General features: G+C 47.5%; 1 protein-coding gene across 1 annotated transcript; it reads left to right on the top strand.

The window, feature by feature from the left end:
- Window positions 1-2,894: 2,894 nt before the first annotated feature.
- Window positions 2,895-19,091, top strand: LOC149363324 (serine/threonine-protein kinase PLK1-like). Its single transcript, XM_089568455.1, has 10 exons — window positions 2,895-3,011; window positions 5,677-5,784; window positions 6,273-6,389; window positions 8,992-9,305; window positions 10,087-10,286; window positions 11,224-11,343; window positions 12,202-12,282; window positions 13,312-13,621; window positions 17,020-17,263; window positions 18,900-19,091. Exons 1-10 carry the CDS (start codon window positions 2,898-2,900, stop codon window positions 19,089-19,091), a joined length of 1,800 nt encoding a protein of 599 aa, XP_089424581.1. The 5' UTR covers window positions 2,895-2,897.
- Window positions 19,092-19,891: the final 800 nt, after the last annotated feature.

Here is a 19,891-nt window from a genome sequence, read left to right as displayed (position 1 = left end):
CCCCAGGCAATCGCCGCTCTCGCAAGGTCCAGGTCGTTCACGTCGCCCGTCTTAAACGCTGCAATCACAACGCTGACTAACTCGCTCGAGGACGAGCCTCGACTGCCCCGGGCGAAGAGTTACGCCGCGCTGCGGCGCTGCCGCACTGCAGTTTATTGGAAAGAAGAAGATGAACACGGTGTGCGCGAGACTGTGGTGGAGCCCACCTGACGCTGACCGTCCAGTGACGTCCCCGATCCCGACTTGTAAATAAACCCGTTCCCGTCCTCGCAACTTCGCGACGATATTATAAAATTAAATGAAGAAATAAATGCAGCACAATAGTTTTTCTTGGCGCTTATTTCGGTATAGAAATGCAAGGAACGCTTTTGTTTCCCCTCAAGTAGAGCGCAAGGCGCGAACTTTTATCGTCTACTCAGCGGATGCCTCGAGCATATCTACGCAGTCGTCGCTATATTTCTCGCATAGTTAGTTCATCGCCGGATTCAGGATCGACGATAAGTTTCTCGTGTGAAGGATAAGCATCCCTGTTTCTGTCTTGACTAGGGGAACAACGTTCTACGCGGCGTTGAAACCGGCGTTCCGCGGTACATGGAATGCGGCTTTCCGCGGCTGTTTCTGGGCTCATAGCCAGCGGGCTGACCTACCTCGTGTGCGGGCAAGCTTATGGAGCCGATTGTGCGGGATTGCCTCCCTCCATACCTGGAGAACGAAGGCTGCTTTTCAGTCACCATGTTCGGGTTTCCCCCGCGCATCGTCTCCTAGCCGACACCTCCAAAAAAGCGGTTTACAGAGTGCAGTTCTCCGCACAAAAAAAAAATTCCGTTAGTGTAGGTCGGCGAGTCGGAAGAGGTTAATTGGTGAGATATGGGAGAGGCCATCCTCCTGCAGTGGGCGAAATGAGGCTCATGATGAAGATGAGTATGATGAGGTGGGCGGAGCTACATTTTTTTTTGCACTGGCACTACCTGCACTAGCGTAGCCAGTGAAGGTAAACAGAAATGGTCATAATGCTAGCGTGACGTCATATCCGATGGCTCATAGCTGTGGTGAGGTAGAGTGTAAACTTGGCATGGTTCCAGTAAACAATCATATTCTTTTCTAGCACCCTTTAGCATGATCACAAACACGTTTCAGCGCTCCATTACCTTTTAATTTGGCGTACCTGTAATAGAACCATAATCGCCGGCATTTTCCAGAACTGCACACGATCGTATCCTGTGTCTGTTCAAGCAAGTGTATTTGTATTTTATGGTATTTCTTTGCGATATTTTGCGCCCACCCTTGCTTGGAGTCAAAGCAACTCTGCAGTATTAATAAATATATAATTCTTATGCAGCCTATTGTTTTTTGCGTCCAAGAATAGCGGTACGTTTGTCGAATGTATTAGTCATTACGCTTCTCCAGTAGCGAAAGACGCATCAAGAGCAGCCAGACTTCTCAGATGTTTCGAGGAAGTTGAAGCGAAAGCCGCGGCAAATCCGCGTGATACACATCACAAATCAGCTCTAGCTAGACCCAATTTTAGAGATTTCTGAATTGAACCGTAAAATTACTATAATCTGGACCCCCGCACACGGATCAGTCCCAGGCAATGATGCGGCACACAAGTCAGCCCGAGCTCTCTACTTCCGGGTAACCGTACAGCCGCCCGACTGCCGGGGATCGCATGAGCGCGCGCAAGCCTACGCTGAAATGGTTTGATTTGGTTTATGGGGTTTAACGTCCCAAAGCGACTAAGGCTATGAGAGACGCCGTAGTGGAGGGCTCCGGAAATTTCGACCACCTGGGCTTCTTTAACGTGCACTGACATCGCACAGTACACGGGCCTCTAGAATTTCTCCTCCAAAGAAATTCAACCGCCGCTGCCGGAATCGAACCCGCGTCTTTCGGGTCAGCAGCCGAGCACCATAACCACTGAGCCACCGCGGCGGCCAAATCGTCGAGCACTATAGAGTTCGAAGAGTCTCTGCCACTAACAGACCGAACTTTAAGCAACAGACAGGCTTTCGCTTGGCGACGCCTGCAAGCCGGGAATTTCCCAAATACCGCCTGGTTGTTCCTCACGTGAATAGACGATAGGCCTGATGATAAGTGTAAAATCTGTGGAGAAAGGGGCACTGCTGACTATATAATCTGGCAATGTCCTGTCTCCCCAGGCGTCAGGATGAAGAACATTAAAAGAAGAGATGCCTGGGAGGCCTTGCTGTGAAGCAAGTCCCCCGCCAAACAGCAACAATTCATCCGCCTAGCAACCGAAGCCGCGAAGAAGCAGTGCAACTTCGCCTGCCTTTAGTCGTGCAGGCCCCGGCCCCCGTCCCTTGAGCCTGCGCGCCAGGGGCGGTGAGTACGGGGCCTCCTACATCGGTGGAAAATAGCCTTCTTCTTCTTCTTCTTCTTCTTCTTCTTCTTCTTCTTCTTCTTCTTCTTCTTCTTCTTCTTCTTCTTCTTCTTCTTCTTCTTCTTCTTCTTCTTCTTCTTCTTTTTCTTCTTCTTCTTCTTCTTCTTCTTCTTCTTCTTCTTTCTTCTTCTTCTTCTTTCTTCTTCTTCTTCTTCCTCTCCTTCTTCTTCTTCCTCTTCTTCTTCTTCTTCTTCTTCTTCTTCTTCTTCCTCTTCTTCTTCTTCTTCCTCTCCTTCTTCTTCTTCTTCTTCGTCTCTTTCTTCTTCTTCTTCTCCTTCTTCTTCTAACTAACGGTGACGCTGCACACGTTCTCGCGCCGACTGCGAGCCAATCAGCATAGTCCCTCGCCTTCTGATCGACCCGTGTCACGCGCTTCGAACGCGCATCCAGCCCTAAGCCAACATTGTGAAACCGTTGGCGGTGATAGCTTGTGGCAATTTTGAGCCACTTCGCTTGGCCTGAGAGCCTGAGAGCGCTGGTGGTTCACTTGCACACGATGGCATCCGCCATACCGACAACGTCGTCATCCACCGCCAGCAAGGACATCCCGGAGACCATCATCGATACGAGAAAGAAGAAGGAATACGCCCGCGGGAGATTCCTAGGGAAGGTAAGCACTCTGACCAATTCCATCGAATGGTTCGTTACTACGGACTACTATCTTTAACTTGCGAAGTGGCACCGAGGAGGACGCAAGTGAACATTGTCTTGCGGCCCACCGCGCTGGTGTGTGTACCTTGGTTTCGTGCCGTCGCGTTGCTTGTTCGAACCGCCGCGGTAGCTCAGTGGTTATGCTGCTCGGCTCTTGACCAGAAAGACGCGGGTTCGATCCCAGCCGCAGTAGGCGCATTTGAATTGAGGGGAAATTGTAGAGGCCCGTGTAGTGTACAATATCAGTGAACGTTAAAGAACCCCTGCTGGTAGAGATTTCCGGAGCCTCTCACTACGGCATCCCTTGTAGCTGATCGCTTTTAGACGTTTAATTCCACAAAACCAAACCAAACAAAACCGAACCGAACATTGCTTGCTTGTTTCCTCTTGCTTGAGTGTTGGTCGTAAACCTGTGTGCTCTGTGACTTTGCACTCTAGTTCTACCGCCCATTACTGCGTGATAGACGTCTTGGCTGGTTCGCTATTGGTGTCAACCGTGAGGATTGTCGCCTGTAGCACGTCGGCAATTTTTTTCTCTGTGCTATGCTGACAGCCGATGCAGCGGTAGCGGTTCGTTCTCAAAGTGGTGGTGGTGGCAAAAACTTAGGTGGACCCCTCTGTGGGAAACATTTCCCAAGCAGCAAAGATAATTGGCCCAATATTGGGACTGGATGGTGTCACTCTGGTCCTTTGTAGGACTCGCCTTTGCCGATATATTTCCAATATTGGGCGGATTACCTGTGCTTCTTGGGTTGTCACGTCGTCCCCATCTTGGCCGCAGCCTTGAGCGGACCGCAAACAAAATTTTCTTCGTTGCCGCATGCTACAGCGCTCCCTTACGATCGAATGCCGCGGTACTTTCTGGTGCACGTCGCATCGTTTCCTCGGCGCGTAGTGGGTCAGAAGAGTGGGAGAGCTCGGGAAATGCTTCTGTGGCGTGCAGACCACGCCTTCCAGCCGCAACGGACAGGCCTTGCTCGTTGATTTGATGACTCAGTGCATTTCCCTTCAACTGCTAATCCGCAATATGAGCCTGGGGGCCGGGAAATTCAATATTTTTTACAGCAAATTTTCGACAGAAACTTCTTCGAAATCGGCTGTTCAGGACGCAGCAAAAAATGCTATTGAGCGAGTTCACTCACCTTGATGATGACGATAACTGTGGCGCACAGCCTGTGTCTGTCTATCTTCTCGGATCCCTTCTCACTAGCAATTGCAGGTAACGAGGCTTTGGGCTTCACCATACAGTTATGGCGGGCCCGATGTCTGTAGGGCTTTAGACGGGCTCTGAAACACCTTCCGAGGAGAGCACATCAACTCGCTGAATCACTACTTCGTGCTGTTGCCCCAACCTATCGAATGTCATGAAAGCCTGGCCCACTCTGGCCTAGGCGGTGTGGGCTTGGCAACATTAATATTCTTTCTTTTTTCTTCTGCCCACACTAATATATGTCATGAAAACCTGAACCAAATGACACTATTTTCCACGCAGTAGAGAACCCACAATCACGCACTAAATCCGTAAATCACGCGCTAAATTTGGCCGGCCGTTATTGGCGACTTTTTCATGTTTGAACCCTCCTCCTTCGCTTGCACCTGCGTGTAGGTTCTTTCAGACGTCAGGCAGCTACCGTGCCCGCGCCCATTAAGTCGCGTAGCTCCGGCGGCTCAGGAAGCTGCGATCACAGAGGTGGGGCCCGCGGAGGAGCGCCCACATTCCGGCATGCAAAAAGTGACGAGAGGAGAGGAAAAGGCGCCAAGACGCTGAAATTCAAATTTTGACTACAGATAACCCAGCTTCTACAAAGGTCGTTTAAAAATTCCTGCTGGACAATATTCGTGAAGCAGCGTGGTGTAACATCCTAGGCATACCGCACCTTTATTACAGCCCCTTTTCAGATCCCTTTTAAGCCAAGAAAGTGAGAGATTATGGGAAGCCAACAGTTCAACTGAGGTATGGAACCGTGAGCCAAGGCCAGAACGAGTAGCATACTAGTCGCCCTGTTTTTTACAAAGGTGGTGTGTGTCTCTCTCTTTCCAAGCTTTGTCATGCTCACGAGTGTGCAAGCAGAGAGGAGCTGAATGGATTAGCCCTGCAGCGTGAACAAGGTGCCTTCTATGCTTTACGCTTTTCATAATCAACACCTTTGTGGCTCAGTGGTTATGGCGATCGGTTACTGACCCGAAAGACGCGGATTCTATCCCAGCCTTAGCTTATCTCGGTGGAGGTGGAATGTTAGAGGTCTGTGTACTGTGCGATGTCAGTGCCCGTTAAAGAATCCCTGGGGGTCGAAATTATTTTCGGAGAACTCCAGTACAGCGTCCCTTACAACCTGAGTCATTTTGGGCCGTTAAGCCACATAAAACTGTACCAAATTTTTCTAAGCGCGATGAGAACGGAGGTGGAGTGTTGTTCTCACAGAATATTGTTGCGTTGGCATTGCTTTCGCACGTATCATTTTATATTCCGTTGTATTCTAAGGTCTCATTCATGTTCCCGCATATGAATATTCTTTTTTTTTTTCGGTGTGTCTGTCGGTGTATATATCCATTTTCTGTCCTGTTTTTCTACGTCCTCGTCCCTTGCGCTGTTCATCAAACAATTTTTTTTCTTTGCTCTGTAGGGTGGCTTTGCCAAGTGCTATGAATTTGTGGACACGAAAACCAATAAGGCTTACGCCGGCAAGATTGTTTCCAAGGAGCTTCTCTTGAAGCCTGGCCATAAGGCGAAGGTAAGTACGGTTTTCGGCGTCGGCGTTTGTTCATGGACTGATATATTAAAATATAAGCGTTGTACTGAAAGTAATTCAGAAGTTAGTATTACTTTTCGTTAACTCACATACACCGTTCAAATTTAACATTCTTCTAGGGCAACTCTTTCTCCATTCAATGGTATTACTAAAGACAGCCTCTATCGCATGCGAAACGTTTGCGTAAATATCAATTCGTCTACTCACTGTCGATTCGTGTCAGTGGTCATAGTTGATGTTCTCCCTTAAACGATAGCATTCCTAGTTTAAATTTCTTAATCCATCTAAGCACGCTGCTCTTGTCAGCGATGTCCTCTCGATAAGCATTCGCTAGCCTTCTCTCGACGTAGGACAGCCTGCGTCCTTCCTTCATCAAACTGTCCATGACGCTTGCCTGCTTCACCCTACCTTTTTGTTCTCTGTGCAACGATATCTCATAATCCTTCACACGCTGTGTTTGATGGGCGCAGGTGACCGAAGAGATCCAAATCCACAAGACGCTAAACCATGAGCACATTGTCGCCTTCCAAACCTGCTTCGAGGACGAAAAGAACGTTTACATCATCCTGGAACTGTGCAACAGGAGGGTATGAATTTTCCCTGAGCATGTTCATTTCTTCCTCGTTGGGTGTTCACCACTGTGCAAAGTTGCCTTGTTTTCGTCTTTTCATCGCTGAATCTGTAGTCTAAGTACTTTATCATATGCACTGACTCACTACACGTTCCTGGCCAGAAAGACGCGGGTTAGATCCCGGCCGCGGCAGCTGAATTTTGATGGAGACGAAATTCTAGAGGCCCGTGTATTGTGCCATGTATGTGCATGTTAAAGAACCCCAGGTGGTCGAAATTTCCGGAGCCCTGCACTACGGCGTCTCTCATAGCCTGAGTCGCTTTGGTACGTTAAACCCCAATAAACCAAACTAAACCAATCACTACACATTCCAAAAAGCGCTACACACCATAAACGCAGTCCAACCATTAATAGGAGATATCATCCACAATATTGCTACAGCCAAAAGATGCGGGTAAAATTTAAATTATGCTTGGTTCCGAGCCATGTCCACACATCCGGTTCAGCATATTCGGTAACGGAAGAGCCGGCATGTGTGGTGCAAGGGTTCACGAAAATAAATTAGACCAAGTAAATGCTTTGCACAAAGATATTTTGAAAAGTTGATAGGTTTGGGAATGTTGGTACTTACAGTTACTTGGAAACAACAGCATGAAAGCATGAAAGGACGAGTACGAGACAAGGGACAGGACAAGGGCTTGTCCTGTCGCTTGTCTCATCCACGTCCTATCGTGCTTTCACGCTGTTATTCATATAGCTATTGGTTGAAGTTGGCCGAGAGTAAACAGTGAAAAAAAACGGCAGGCACCTTGGGGTAATGAACTCAATTACAAACTGCACCTCACAAAACCTATCCTCTGCGAATTTAAGCTGCGTCAGCGCGAAAAGCGCTTTATTGAAGCCGTCTTAAGTTCCCTTCGAATTGGACGTACACATCTTAAACAAACCTTTATACTTGGGAAACACGGTAGATCCCTCCCCGAACTATGCGATGAAGCTGTCAAATTAAACCACATCTGTTTTGAGCCCAAAGATCGAGAAACTCGAGAAACAAAATTTGCTGACTATATTTTATAACACATATTACATTTTACACAATTTAAGAAGAGAAAGCAATAGTAGAGTTATGACAAGTTGTTAGATTCTTAGCTGGAAATATCGCCAAAAAAGTAGCACTTTAAGCATTGGCGCGCGAGCACAAGTGAAATCCTTCTAACCCTCCTCCCACCGTTGCAACCTTTTGGCCTTCAAATAGACTACATTGGACGCTTCACTTTATCAGAGATACACAGACATACATTCACTACATCGCATAAATGTAGATGAGTGAGGAATTTAAGCGGAGCTTTTAACGCGACAGCACTGAGGATCTCTTGTTGCACAAAAACCAGCGTCGCTGTCGGTGTCGACCGTGAGCTACAAATCCACGCAAAATCCCCAGAGAAGTAACCGACGAGGCAGGCGGGCCGCCTAGGGCGTGTCCCCTCTGGCATCATCACAACCTTCCCATCGCACTGTGTGCAAAGTGCGCATCGTGGCAGGCGGCAGTTATATTGGTTCTTCGCTAGATGTTGCTCGGCAAGAGCAACCTTCGTGCCACAAGCTCCACAGTTGGCAGCGCCTGCCATCGCAGGACAGGCCATCGCCAGGAGTGATATGAGAGCTTGTAAGGATCAATGAATGTTAAGTATGTAATGAACAATCCTGCATATGTGGGCATCAATCCATTAGGCTATCGCGTCATTCCCTCAACGCGGAGCTTAAGTGTCCTCTCTAATCTTTTGTTCGCTTTTTGGAAACAATAATAATATTTTTCCTGACATACGCACTTGCTACTCAAATCATGCCATGCGTGCACTGCATCATAAAGGGATAACGTTCAGATTCCCATTCACCAGGAAACTCGGCGCTATCTTCGGCGACAGCGGCGTGACCAAAAATCCCCAATGAAGCAGCGTAGCGGCCCACCTAGATCCCGTTTCCTTGTGACGTAATTACAACCTGCCCCCGTAGCTTGCGGCAGTTAATAACTTGTCGCGAGAGTTTGTGCGCCACTTGTTTCAAAATCACCACCGCTGGCTTAGTTTCAAGCAGCCACCTGCCGGTGCAGTGGTCGATGCCGTGGAGCATCGCTTAAACGCAGCCGCACTGCTCCAGGAATGGCATGAGCACTCCCAGCTACATGTATGAATGTAAGGCAGGAGTCCACCAATTGCGCATTTATGGACATTAACCAAACAACGCTATCACGTCATACCCTTAACCCAGATCTTAAAAATCCCCTCAAGTCTTTCATGTAGTTATTGGTGCCATCCTCAGTACGCGATCGGCGGGCATCCGTGACGAGTACGTAGGCATGGGTGCATGAATATAGAAGCTTGAGGACCGCAGATGTTCTGCCCACGTGTAATTGGGCTCGAGAACGGCCGCCTGAGGGTTATGGAAGGCGACGACTCCACGCATGGTTGTAGCGTTGGCTTACTTAAAGTTATCTTGTTAGTTTGTTGGATCTCGCTATGAGCATTCATTCAGAGCCAAATTTCTTCACTCGTCAAGATCGCCGGGTTGAATGCGATTGCGGAGCTAGCTGCAAGCCATTTTTCTGCTTTATTTTCCAGTCGCTCATGGAAATGCAACGGCGGCGGATAACCCTGACGGAAGGCGAGGCCCGATACTTCATGCGCCAGCTTCTACTGGCATGCCGATACCTGAAGGAGCAGCGTGTGATCCACAGAGACCTGAAGCTGGGCAATCTGCTACTCAACGAAGAGATGGAGCTCAAGGTGGCAGACTTTGGTCTCGCCACCCGCGTCGGCCTCGGGCACGAGCGCAAAAAGACCTTTTGTGGAACTCCGAACTATATCGCACCGGAGGTCCTGTCAAAAAGGGGACACAGCTTTGAGGTCGACGTATGGTCGATCGGATGCATCTTGTGAGTCTTTTAAGTCTATGGGCCTCATCACTCTTTCCGAAATACTGTGCAGCTCTCTTAAAAGGTTTCCTAAAAATTTCAAACAAGATGCAGTTTTTATCAAGAATGCACTGCAATTAATTGAGCAGTTATGCAAGGCACATGTAATAGCAGAAGCCGCTAGATGGGGTTTTCGAATAGAAACCTTTTAATAAGTTTTATGTCTGTTTGCACGTAGTTAGGCCGCCTAGATCACGTGAGCTCTCTGGTTTCCGCAGGCGCTGATCACTGATAATTATTAATAATAATAATAGTACTTTAGCGACATTTCGCATGATGCTTGAAGCCTGCAGAGAAAGCTGCCCAAAAGCCAGGTCACCAGTCCGTTGAGAGAGAGAGAAAGAGTTGCTTTTATATTATTCCACATCTTAAAGCTCTTTCCTAAAGAATTGCATAACTTTTCTGAAACAAAACATTTAGTATAAATGAAACATATTGAGACAGAGGGCAGTCTTGCACACAGTCATGCAAAGAAAGCTTGACTAAAGGAGGGGACATTCAGAGACACCGAAGCAATGGTGCCTGCATATGAAGACCTCTGCTCTAAAATTAACACCCTGGCCTTTTTATGCTTCAGAAACTGTTATTCTATTTGATATACAGCAGTTTATGCGAGCGATGCTTGCTTTCAGTTCCTACATTTGCTGGTTTTCTAGCCTAAGGCGGACGCGAAATGCGTGGCTGTTGTACAGCTAAAGAAGCAGAGTGGCGTGAGTGACTGCAGTGCAGCTGTTCTCTGCAGGTACGCAATGCTTGTGGGCCACACTCCGTTCGAGGCTCCAACCGTCGCTGAAACGTACGCCCTCATCAGACAGAACAGGTACCGCATCCCTTACACGGTGAGCGCCCCAGCACGTGACCTCATCCTCAGGATGCTTCAGAGGGAACCAGGAAAGAGGCCAAGCATCAACGCCATCCTGGAAGATGTTTTCATTACCGGAGGTATATTTCTTTTCTTTATTCCTCAATCATTGCAGCCACCTTTTATGCTGGAGTGTTCTTGCTGTAACCACACATCCATTCGCTAACCCTGTGTACAAAGGATGGTGTAGGGAACGATCGCAGCCCAAAGGAAGGCGATGACACGGCAAGAAAGAGTGTGAGTAACAGCATAAGATACAAAAAAAATCGCACTATGAAACGTATTATACGCTGTGTAACAGAATAGCTAACATAGAAGAGAGAATGTGGATTGATTATATACAGTGAAGCTGGAACGTTTATGAAACGTGGTAACATATTCGGCTATGCGGTTGGAATGCAAACCTTTCCAGCAGTGGCCGTGCCCAGGTTAGGACGTCTTCGATCGAACGCTCACGAATTTTATTCCTTACTTACATCAACTACTAGCAAGGATCCTTTTCAGATGTGAATCCATGTGTTCGAGATTAGATTTCGTGTACACTTTTATTCAAAATCGAGCTGGTATACATAATGTCATGACCTAGACTGGCTCGGAAAGGGAAGGCAGCTATGATCCGCAATTTTTGCGTTGAGTGCAGCTAACTGAAAATGAACTTGCCAGCTAAAGTAAAAAGCTTCTTTATGGGCCATCACGTTGGCTATACGGTATCCGAGCAGGTTAATGAACACGACACTCATAAAACATCAGCATTGGGTAGTCGAGCTGGAGAAAAACGCGGTTGTGGAAGCCTTGTGGAAGAACGCACTAGCGACGGTGCTGTTGTATTGGTAGTGGAGGTGCCCAATTGCCACAGCTATCAGTGCTCCCGACTTTTTCTAGGCAGGTGATAAATTACTTGCTTCTTTGTTTGTGTAGGCATTGTTGCCTTGCACCAAAACCACTGGTATGCAGAATTTATCTCGCCACACAGCGCGGCGAAGAAGTTATTCATTTTCCTGTTTCTTCTGTTTATAGGGCCCCTACCATCGCACCTGCCTACATCCTGCCTGGTAACACCTCCGCGCTTTGACACTCTTAATGCCACCGTGACCACTGACCGCCGTCAGCCTCTGTCGGAAAGAAACGCACAACGTGGTGAGTTGACGAACAGTACCGTCTATAACGCAAACGACAAAAGAAGCTTCCTCCATCGTCCGACACAATACAGAATATGCAGATAAACGCAACGTGCGCGCGCGCCTCGGCAAAATGATGGTCGCTGAGCCCTAGACGTTCACAACCAAGGTCGCAAGTGTGTACTCTATCATGCCGGGTCGCAATCTGTTGTTATCGCGGCCCACACCTCAAAGGTTACAATGACCGCAAGCACGAGAACACGTAATACATGAAAGGTCATAGTTTCACTGCCCAGCGAAAAATATGAAAACAGTTTTATGACTTTCTAAAGCAATGAATGCATCTACTTCCGTGCACGTTAAAGAACCCCAGGTGGTCGAAATTTCCGGAGCTCTCCACTACTGCCTCTCTCATATCCTTGGCCGCTTTGGGACTTTAAACCGCATAAACCAACCAACCAACCAACTTCGTGGGCCTAGTGCATGTGATTCGTGTGCCTGTCCCACTTGGCGATCGTCTTGGTAAGGGCACACGACCTTAATGCACATTTGAAGTGGTTTTTATCAAGGTTACCTTCAAATTTGGTAGTGTATATTAAGCATCTATTTTTCCCTGCATATTCTTCAAAAATTTCCCTTCCTGGTTCCCTTGGACGTTCTCGCGGCCTTTCTGAAGCAAATATTTTAACTCATACCAAAACAAGCTGTCATAGACCAAGAACGATGTGCGCATCAAAGGCAAAAAAAGTTTTTCAGGCACTTTTTATTATTGCCTAGTATTAAATGGGGATGTAGATAGACCGTAAAGCATCGTACGTACGGCATGTCGGACCTTTCACCTAAGCACAACCTCCGTTGCACGACTTTGCTTTTCCAGAGCTGGAGGCCAAGGTGACTCCTCTGAAGAAGCGACCCGAAAAAGAGGCAAAGCCGGCGCAAAACCCGCAGTCACAGCAGCGTGCGTAACATTAGTTGTTAGCCCTCTTTTGCGCACTGAAGGTAAAGCTTGCCGATTTGTTTAGATATGAAATGAGATGACCATCAATATCCTGTCTTAAGCTGTCCTGGCCAGATTCCGCACATGGCACGTCTGTCGTTTTGATATTGATTGGGAGTAGAAAATTTGCTGCCTGACGCCGAAGGACGCATTGTATGCACGCATGTGGGCTGCACGCTAAACTTGCTATCGCGGATCAATCTGGGAAGTGCCAAAATTATGCCTTTTTCTTATCACGGACCTGTAACATTACATTAGTAGCACTCAGGTAAATTTTCTGTAAAAAATGTAAAAATAGCTTTGCAGGTGCTTTAAAAAGTGTCGGTAAAATATATAACCATTCGTGTCTGAAGTGAAGTGCATGTTCTCAACTCCACCATTACTTACATCATATACAAGCGAAAGAACGAGGGGGGGGGGGGGGGGGGGGGGATGAAGGGATGTTGAAAACCGAGGGCTTATTCTACGCGGGCGCCCGCAGACAACAGAAGTTGCGATGCTGGCAGCACCTGGCCACAGTGAGAACAAATTGCCATGCTCACCGTCTTCTTCTTGCCTGGAAGCTGCATGATCTTTTCGCACTCATGCTTGTCGGTTTTCTTACTCTCACTAAAAAAAGGTACCCGAATTATCATTCGTGCAAATGGATTCAGGGAACACTAACCCAATTGCATCGTAATCTGTTTTTGTTCGCTTGTTCAGCCGGGGGTCTCTAATAGTGTGCAAACTGATGGCAGTGTTGTTGTCATTACCACCGCCCTACACAACTAAGCTCCACCCGCTGCCCACGATTGTGTACTCCCTTCCGTTGTTGCGCACTGTTTTACCCTAAGGTTTCAGGGGTTCTCTGTCTGCAATAAAGCGCTGCCTAAATGGTCATGATTTCACCTTGAGTGAAGGGCACACGCGCAGCTGTCAGCATTGCTTTGTTGGGCTTGCTGGACTTCTTTGATTTATTCGACTTGGTGGACTTTCCCTCCGACGGTGCAGCCGCAGGATTCAAGGAAGCTCAAGCGCCAACTGAAGCAGATATATTAAACCCGATACAACGAGGAGTGCATCGACAACATCACCTCGAAGAGCTCCAGAGTCTCCTGCAGCAGCTGTTTCGAGCAGAGCCGCCCGAGCGTTGCTTCGAACGCCCTGACGAGGCGGAGGACCCTGCCTCCGCGCCAGTCTTCTGGGTGAGCAAGTGGGCGGACTACACCGAGAAGTACGGCATCGGATACCAGCTGTGCGACGGCAGCATCGGCGTGCTGTTCAATGACGACACACGCCTCATACTGCTCAACAATGAAATGTAAGTTTCTCTCGGTGCCCGTGCAGTTGTACCGCTACACCACTGCACCAGCAGTCGTACGACTCCCATGGACCTATGAATGTAAAACAAAAAATGACCATTTCCGCATGAATGCGAATTAAGCCATTAAGGCTATCGCATCGTACCATAATGGTGGAGCTTAAATGACCCTTCCAATGTTATTTCGCGGATGGAACGGCTGTGGTCAAGCTCTTCAAGACAAACTGTCTGATGTTAAGAAGCTGGTCTGGTTGCAGGAGACAGAAGTGTGTTCAATGTTTGCCAGAAAAGTCTGCGGTGTTTTTTTCTGGCTCAGACGAGACATGGAAACTTATCCCACATAGCCCCTCAATGAAATTACACTACCATAGTCTGAGCACAAGAATTTAGGCACAATTTTCGCTAGGAAACTGACATTCCTGAGCCCCATGAGTTCCCTAAAGCTGAAGCCGCCCGAAATCTAAAGTTCAATTAGAAGTAAGAAATAGCTCGAAGAAACACGGACACACGAAGAAACGACGCACACACGAGCGCTGTTTATTTCTTGAGTCAGAGGTGAAACAGCGCTCGTGTGTGCGTCGGTTCTTCGTGTGTCCGTGTTTCTTCATGCTGTTTCTTCCTTTTAAATGCATTGCCAACTAGCCCCGAACCTTGCTCATCTAAATTTCCTAAAAGTGCTGTAGCGAAAATCGTCTGGATTTCAGTGGGCATGCTTGTTACATATTTACCAATCTCTGGTGAGCATCTCTTTGCATTTATATTATCGGCGCATAATATGTGGCTCATCCAGACGTTCATAGTTAAAATATCTGGTCCCCCGGTACAACTCAGGTTGGCGTCTCTCATAAAAGACATCACCCATAAATATATTTTACGAAAGAACTAATCAACCGCTCCGCGTAGACAGAACCAAGCTCTCATGTGCGTACATCGTTGAAATACGGTACTGCCGAGACTTCTATGCTACCTCATTATCGCTGATTTCCCTCGAAGATATATTCTAATAAACAAACATCAGTCGCAACGTTGCTAGTACGGTTTCAAGACGCATGCCTCGAACTGTACTTACTCGATAAACTGCAACGTATCGCACATGAACTTAACCCACTGCCTTCCAAGATACGACCTGCATCGGGCATGTGATTTCACTGGCACTGCTCGGCAGAAAACAAACCCCACAAGAACACTGAACTTTATAGATAAATTCTGAGAATTACACCATGTTAACTCGATAACGTTAAAGAGGTCGTGTAACATAAAATAGGGCTTCACCTTCAGCCTCGTCGGTGTTGTTGACCCTGAGCAAAAAATCAACGCGAAATCCCCAAATAAGCAACCTAAGAAGTAGGTGGGCCACATAGGTTACGTGACCTTGTGGCGTTATAACAACCTGCCCACCATATGTGAGCAAACTGCGCACCGTAGCAGGTGGCAGTTAAATCAATGCTTTGTCGCTAGAGGTTGTTCGGCGGAAGCAACCTAGGTCGAACAAGTCCATCGGTGCTGGCACCTCATCGCAGGGCAGTGGCGCATCGCTTAACAATGGCATACGGTACCAGGGGGGGTATGAGGACTCCCAGGGACCTGTGAATGCTAAGCAGAGAATGACCATATACTGCTTGTATGGGCATTAACCCATTAAGCTATCGCGTCATTCTCTTAAGGCGTGGCTTAAGTGTCCACTCTATTTTTTTATGCAGACTGTCCAAAGACAGAACTCCATAAAACTGCAAGTAATTTTTGCATTGGAACCGCCACTAGCTTTTATAGCTATCGGTTCAAACAGTGTTTGTGTGTATTACCTGTTCTCGCAATAAAGTTTTCGTTTTAAAAAAAAAACTGGGAGAAAGTAGCCCAATTATAATGCGCATCATTTTTAAGGTTGAATGCTACGCTGTCAACGAATGATGTTCTCCAGAAAATACAGAAAAATGTGGAGAAAAGTATTATTCACATTAACTCGCAGATCGTATTAAAAGCCCTAAAACCCTCAAACACAGTCCAACCCCTGATTGGACATATTATCAGTAATACACCAGCTGCCGCGCTGGCACAGTAGTTAAGGCGCTCAGCTGCTGGCCCGAAAGACACAGGTTCGATCCCGGCCGGCGGTAGTCGAATTTTGATGAAGGCGAAATTCTAGAGCCCCGTGTACTGTGCGTTGTCAGTGCACGTTAAAGAACCCCAGGTTGTCGAAATATCTGAATCCCTTCACTACGGCGTCCCTGATAGCCTGAGCTGCTTGGGGACGTTAAACCCCAATAAACAAAGCCGAACCGATAATACAACTGCTGCAGCACAAAGACAAACCACCACATTATGGTTGGTCCCGAGCGTGGTGCATACCATGGGAAACTCACTGCACACCATTGCCCAAATACCACTCCCGTTCTTCCAGTTCTAGCCTGTGATCGCAGCCTCTTCTATCAACCAAGCAGTGATACTTCGCCGGCAGGAACGACATAGAAGAAATATCTCTTTGCCATAGAAATCGGATGCTATCATGCGGCGTTTGCGTCTTGCCGTTTCGCAGGCCGGCCGTCGTCGTTCAGTGCAACCACACCATACTCGTTCTGTAGGCGCTTCTATTTTTTCGAAAATATGCGCTAGACTTTCCTCGTTGCGAGGGACGACAAACGAGAGAACGTCAGACGAGAGTTACTGCTTTGTCGTGAAAGCGGCGGCTTTTTCCTGTGTAAGAGATTCAAATTACGCCCAGAAATGGACCGCTCGGCAAAGGTACAACTCGTTTTACCTAGTGGAAATGGTGTTGGTTACTTGATAACGGCGTGTGAAGCTGTCTCTTCACCTACAATATCTGATACCGTAACCTCGCATCGGGCGACAATCAGCTGGAAGGAATGAGTGTACGTATTGCTGGACAAGCAAAAATAGATCTCCAGGAAGTAAACATCACCTACTAATACTGCATGAATTTAATAGAACGTTAGGCAAGAAGCAAAAGGCAGGTTATCAGTGGGACAGCGAAGACCTCCACCTAGTAGAGCTTACCTTAGGTGACTGGCAACGATGTAGACGTCAAGAACGTTTCATCTAAATCATTTTGCGTCGCCTTCACAATGAACACACACCGTGCACACCACATGTTGGTAATTAAACAAAACAAACCTGCCCCTGAAAAATTCGTACACATGGTCACAGTAAACTGCATTTTAAATGCTTGCTTGGGACATGAAACACCGAGAAAAAGCAATTTTACTCTTCCTAGAACGAACACATTGTATGCGATTGTAGATCTCCCATGTGTATACCGCTTTCTAAAGGAATCAAATGTTTCAGACTCACTTTCAGCACCTTCGGGTCTTTAAATGCAACAAACGAACTTAGCCCCATGTCTGGCGTCTTAGCTGTATATTTTTCCACATATTTTTTTCCAGGAGTATGATGTATGTGGACGAGGACGGCTTTGAGTACTACCATACTTTAGAAGAGTACCCTTCGCCACTAGAAAAAAAAACCACACTGCTGAAGTACTTCTTGACCTTCATGAAGAGTCTGCTAAAGACTGGCGAACACGTCAGTCCGCGTGACTGTGACGACCTTGTTAGGCTGCCTTACCTGGGTTCATTGCTGCGCACCCGCCAGGCCATCTCCTTCTACCTGACTAACGGGACGGTACAGGTAGGGATAAAGGCGTTCGCTCTCTTTGCCCAAAGTACACCACCGCTGGTTTTAACGCAATAGCCTTAAGAGTCTTGTCCAGCAGAAAGCCCGTCGTCGTCGGTGGCGTGAGCGAAAAATCGCCAAAGAAGCGGGTGGCCCACCTGTTGCCTCGGTCACGTGAAGTTGTGACGTCATCACACCCTGACCACCACGTCAGTTGGCAGCGAAATTAGTGACGTCATCACACGCTAACCACCACGGCAGTTGGCAGCGAAATTAGCCGTTGGTCGCGAAGGGTTGCATTAGAACGGCAACCTCGGTCTCACAAACCCCACCGGTGGCTGGGTTGGAAACAGGCACCTGCCGGAGTCACTGCCTTGGCAGGTGGCTTTTTCAAACACTGCCACGACAACAGCGACGACGCCGGGCATCGCTTAACCGCTGCGCCACTGCACCAGGAGTGGCATGAGGACCCTCAGCGATCTATGAATATGAAGTAAAAAATTACCAATTCCGCGTATATGGGCATTTACGCATTAACGGCATCGCGCCATACGCTTAAGACGGAGCTTAACAGTCCGCGCCTTTTTTCTTGATAACAATCGCGGTCTTTTTCATGAAGACGTTTTGCTGGTAGGCGGCTTAAAGCCCGCACGGAATTCTGAGCAGAAGCCAAGAGAAAAAAATTCACTCCGATATCGTATTTGAAAGCTCGAGAGAGAACAATGAAATCTAAGGGGCTATAAACGGCGACGCATTTATTTCCGATAAGGGGTGGTTTGGTTCGTCCCCATGTGTATGGGGACCACCCCATGTATATGTAGTTGCTTCTCAGGCAAACATTCTTTTAAATAGACAAGGAGATACTGCATTTTTGTTCAAAAACTGGCATTATAACGTTTATTTTAGAGAACCCTTGCTAGACCTCAGTTGTGGTGCCCTGCTTCCCATTCCACACACTCAGCCGCTACAGTGGCTAGGTGGTGGTTGTGTTCGGCTGCTGATCCGAAAGGCGTGCGTTCAATCCCGGTCGCGGCGCTTCTATTTCGATGGAGGCGAAATGCTGCAGGCACGCGTGTGCTGTGCGATGACAGTGCACGTTAAAGAACTCCAGGTGGCGAAAATCATCCAGATGGACTACGTCATTACTCGCAGCCTGAGTCGCTTTGGAAAGTTAAACCACATAAAGCTACCAGCCGACCATTCCAAATAAGTTATATATGAAATCAAGACAGCCGTTGTCTCCGCGTATAGCAACTTTTGTCGAGAGCAGCGCACGATGTTTCCACAGATGTTTTCGTAAAGTTATTTCTTTTACTTTCCCCGAAATTTGTCAGTACGAAACCAGCGTTAGTGCCGTTGACTAACACGATGCTAATAGTTAGCATGTTGTCATTGATTAACAAGATACCATTTGCTAACATCTCATCGGTTAACATGAAGCCATTCGTTTGCACAAATTCGTCTAGCGCACTGCGCAAAGTTGAGCTGAAGCGGGCGCACTAGGCAACGCAGGACTAGAGGCGAAGTGGTGAAATTTTGTTTATTTATTCTAACTTTCAGTGATCAAAATCAACAAAATTTTTTCATCAATGGACCAACTTTTATAGCCTACAGCAGCAACTCTACTTTTCATTATACTCCTCCTCCGCAGGTTAACTTTTTCCAGGACCACACGAAGCTTATTCTCTGTCCCTTGATGGCCGCGGTTACGTACATCGACGCCGACGGTCTTTTCCACACTTACCGGCTCAAGACACTTCAGGAAGGCTGTCCACTAAAATTGCTACTGCGCCTCCAGTACACACGCTCTCTGCTCGGCGAAATGGCCTCCGCATGCCCGTAGCAGAGCAGGGTCACTGTTCTACCCAACAAGCTGACCGCAATGTGCCCGCCGTAGTTTCAAGAATAAAGGTTGTTGCATGGGGGTCATCGACTCACATATGCGTATTGTATTGTTGCAATAAACTTCAGTAATATATTCCTGTCACATGCGTTTTTTTTTTTACCCTCATGCTCATAAACGCTAATTTCAATCGCACATGGTTCACAGTGCAAGTGAGCCACGCGAGGCAAGTTATGGTGCGATGCGACACAGTCATCAGTTTTGCAGTGCACAGGCATGCAGCTTGAACCATGGGCCTTGATTGCACAGATTTTCAGTTGCGTTCCCACCTTCTCCCGCGTTCATCTTAGTTTGCCTCGCTCTACCACATTATTGAGCGACCTCTTCCGAAGATTGTTCTGCCCTTTTTGAATTGAAGGCTGTGTTCTGCTCTCACCTGTATGGACAAAACTTCACAGCCAGCGATATGAGAAGGGCGCATATCGCTTCCCTATGATTTGCGCGTCACATTATATTGCAGTGTTTATGTTCTTATTGTTCTTACTGTTACTCTTTTCAGCTTTTTTTTTCATCTGTAAGCCTTGGAGTGAGGCACGCCAACTGTTTCATGGCACTCACAGCCTGCCTTGCGGGGCGACTCATAGCAAACTGAAGGCCAGTTACTCTCGGGCCTCTTGTCTCGTCATTTGCATTTCCCCGTATCTTCGCAATTTGTATCGCATTTACATTTTGTGTGGATGTGCATTTCCACAGTACGCTTTTATATATACATGTGTTTTTATGACGACAATTTCATTTGT

The sequence above is a fragment of the Amblyomma mixtum genome, chromosome 2 (assembly GCF_055824585.1).
Source record: "Amblyomma mixtum isolate Tamu chromosome 2, ASM5582458v1, whole genome shotgun sequence".
In the NCBI taxonomy this organism is placed as follows: domain Eukaryota; kingdom Metazoa; phylum Arthropoda; class Arachnida; order Ixodida; family Ixodidae; genus Amblyomma; species Amblyomma mixtum.
This window is presented reverse-complemented; position numbering and strand designations above follow the sequence as displayed.

Excerpts from the sequence above, each read along its gene's own strand:
- LOC149363324 (XM_089568455.1), top strand. The coding sequence starts at position 2,898 with ATGGCATCCGCCATACCGACAACGTCGTCATCCACCGCCAGCAAGGAC. Across the intron at positions 9,306-10,086 it reads TGGTCGATCGGATGCATCTT|GTACGCAATGCTTGTGGGCC; the intron begins GTGAGTCTTTTA and ends TGTTCTCTGCAG. Across the intron at positions 17,264-18,899 it reads TGACTAACGGGACGGTACAG|GTTAACTTTTTCCAGGACCA; the intron begins GTAGGGATAAAG and ends CCTCCTCCGCAG.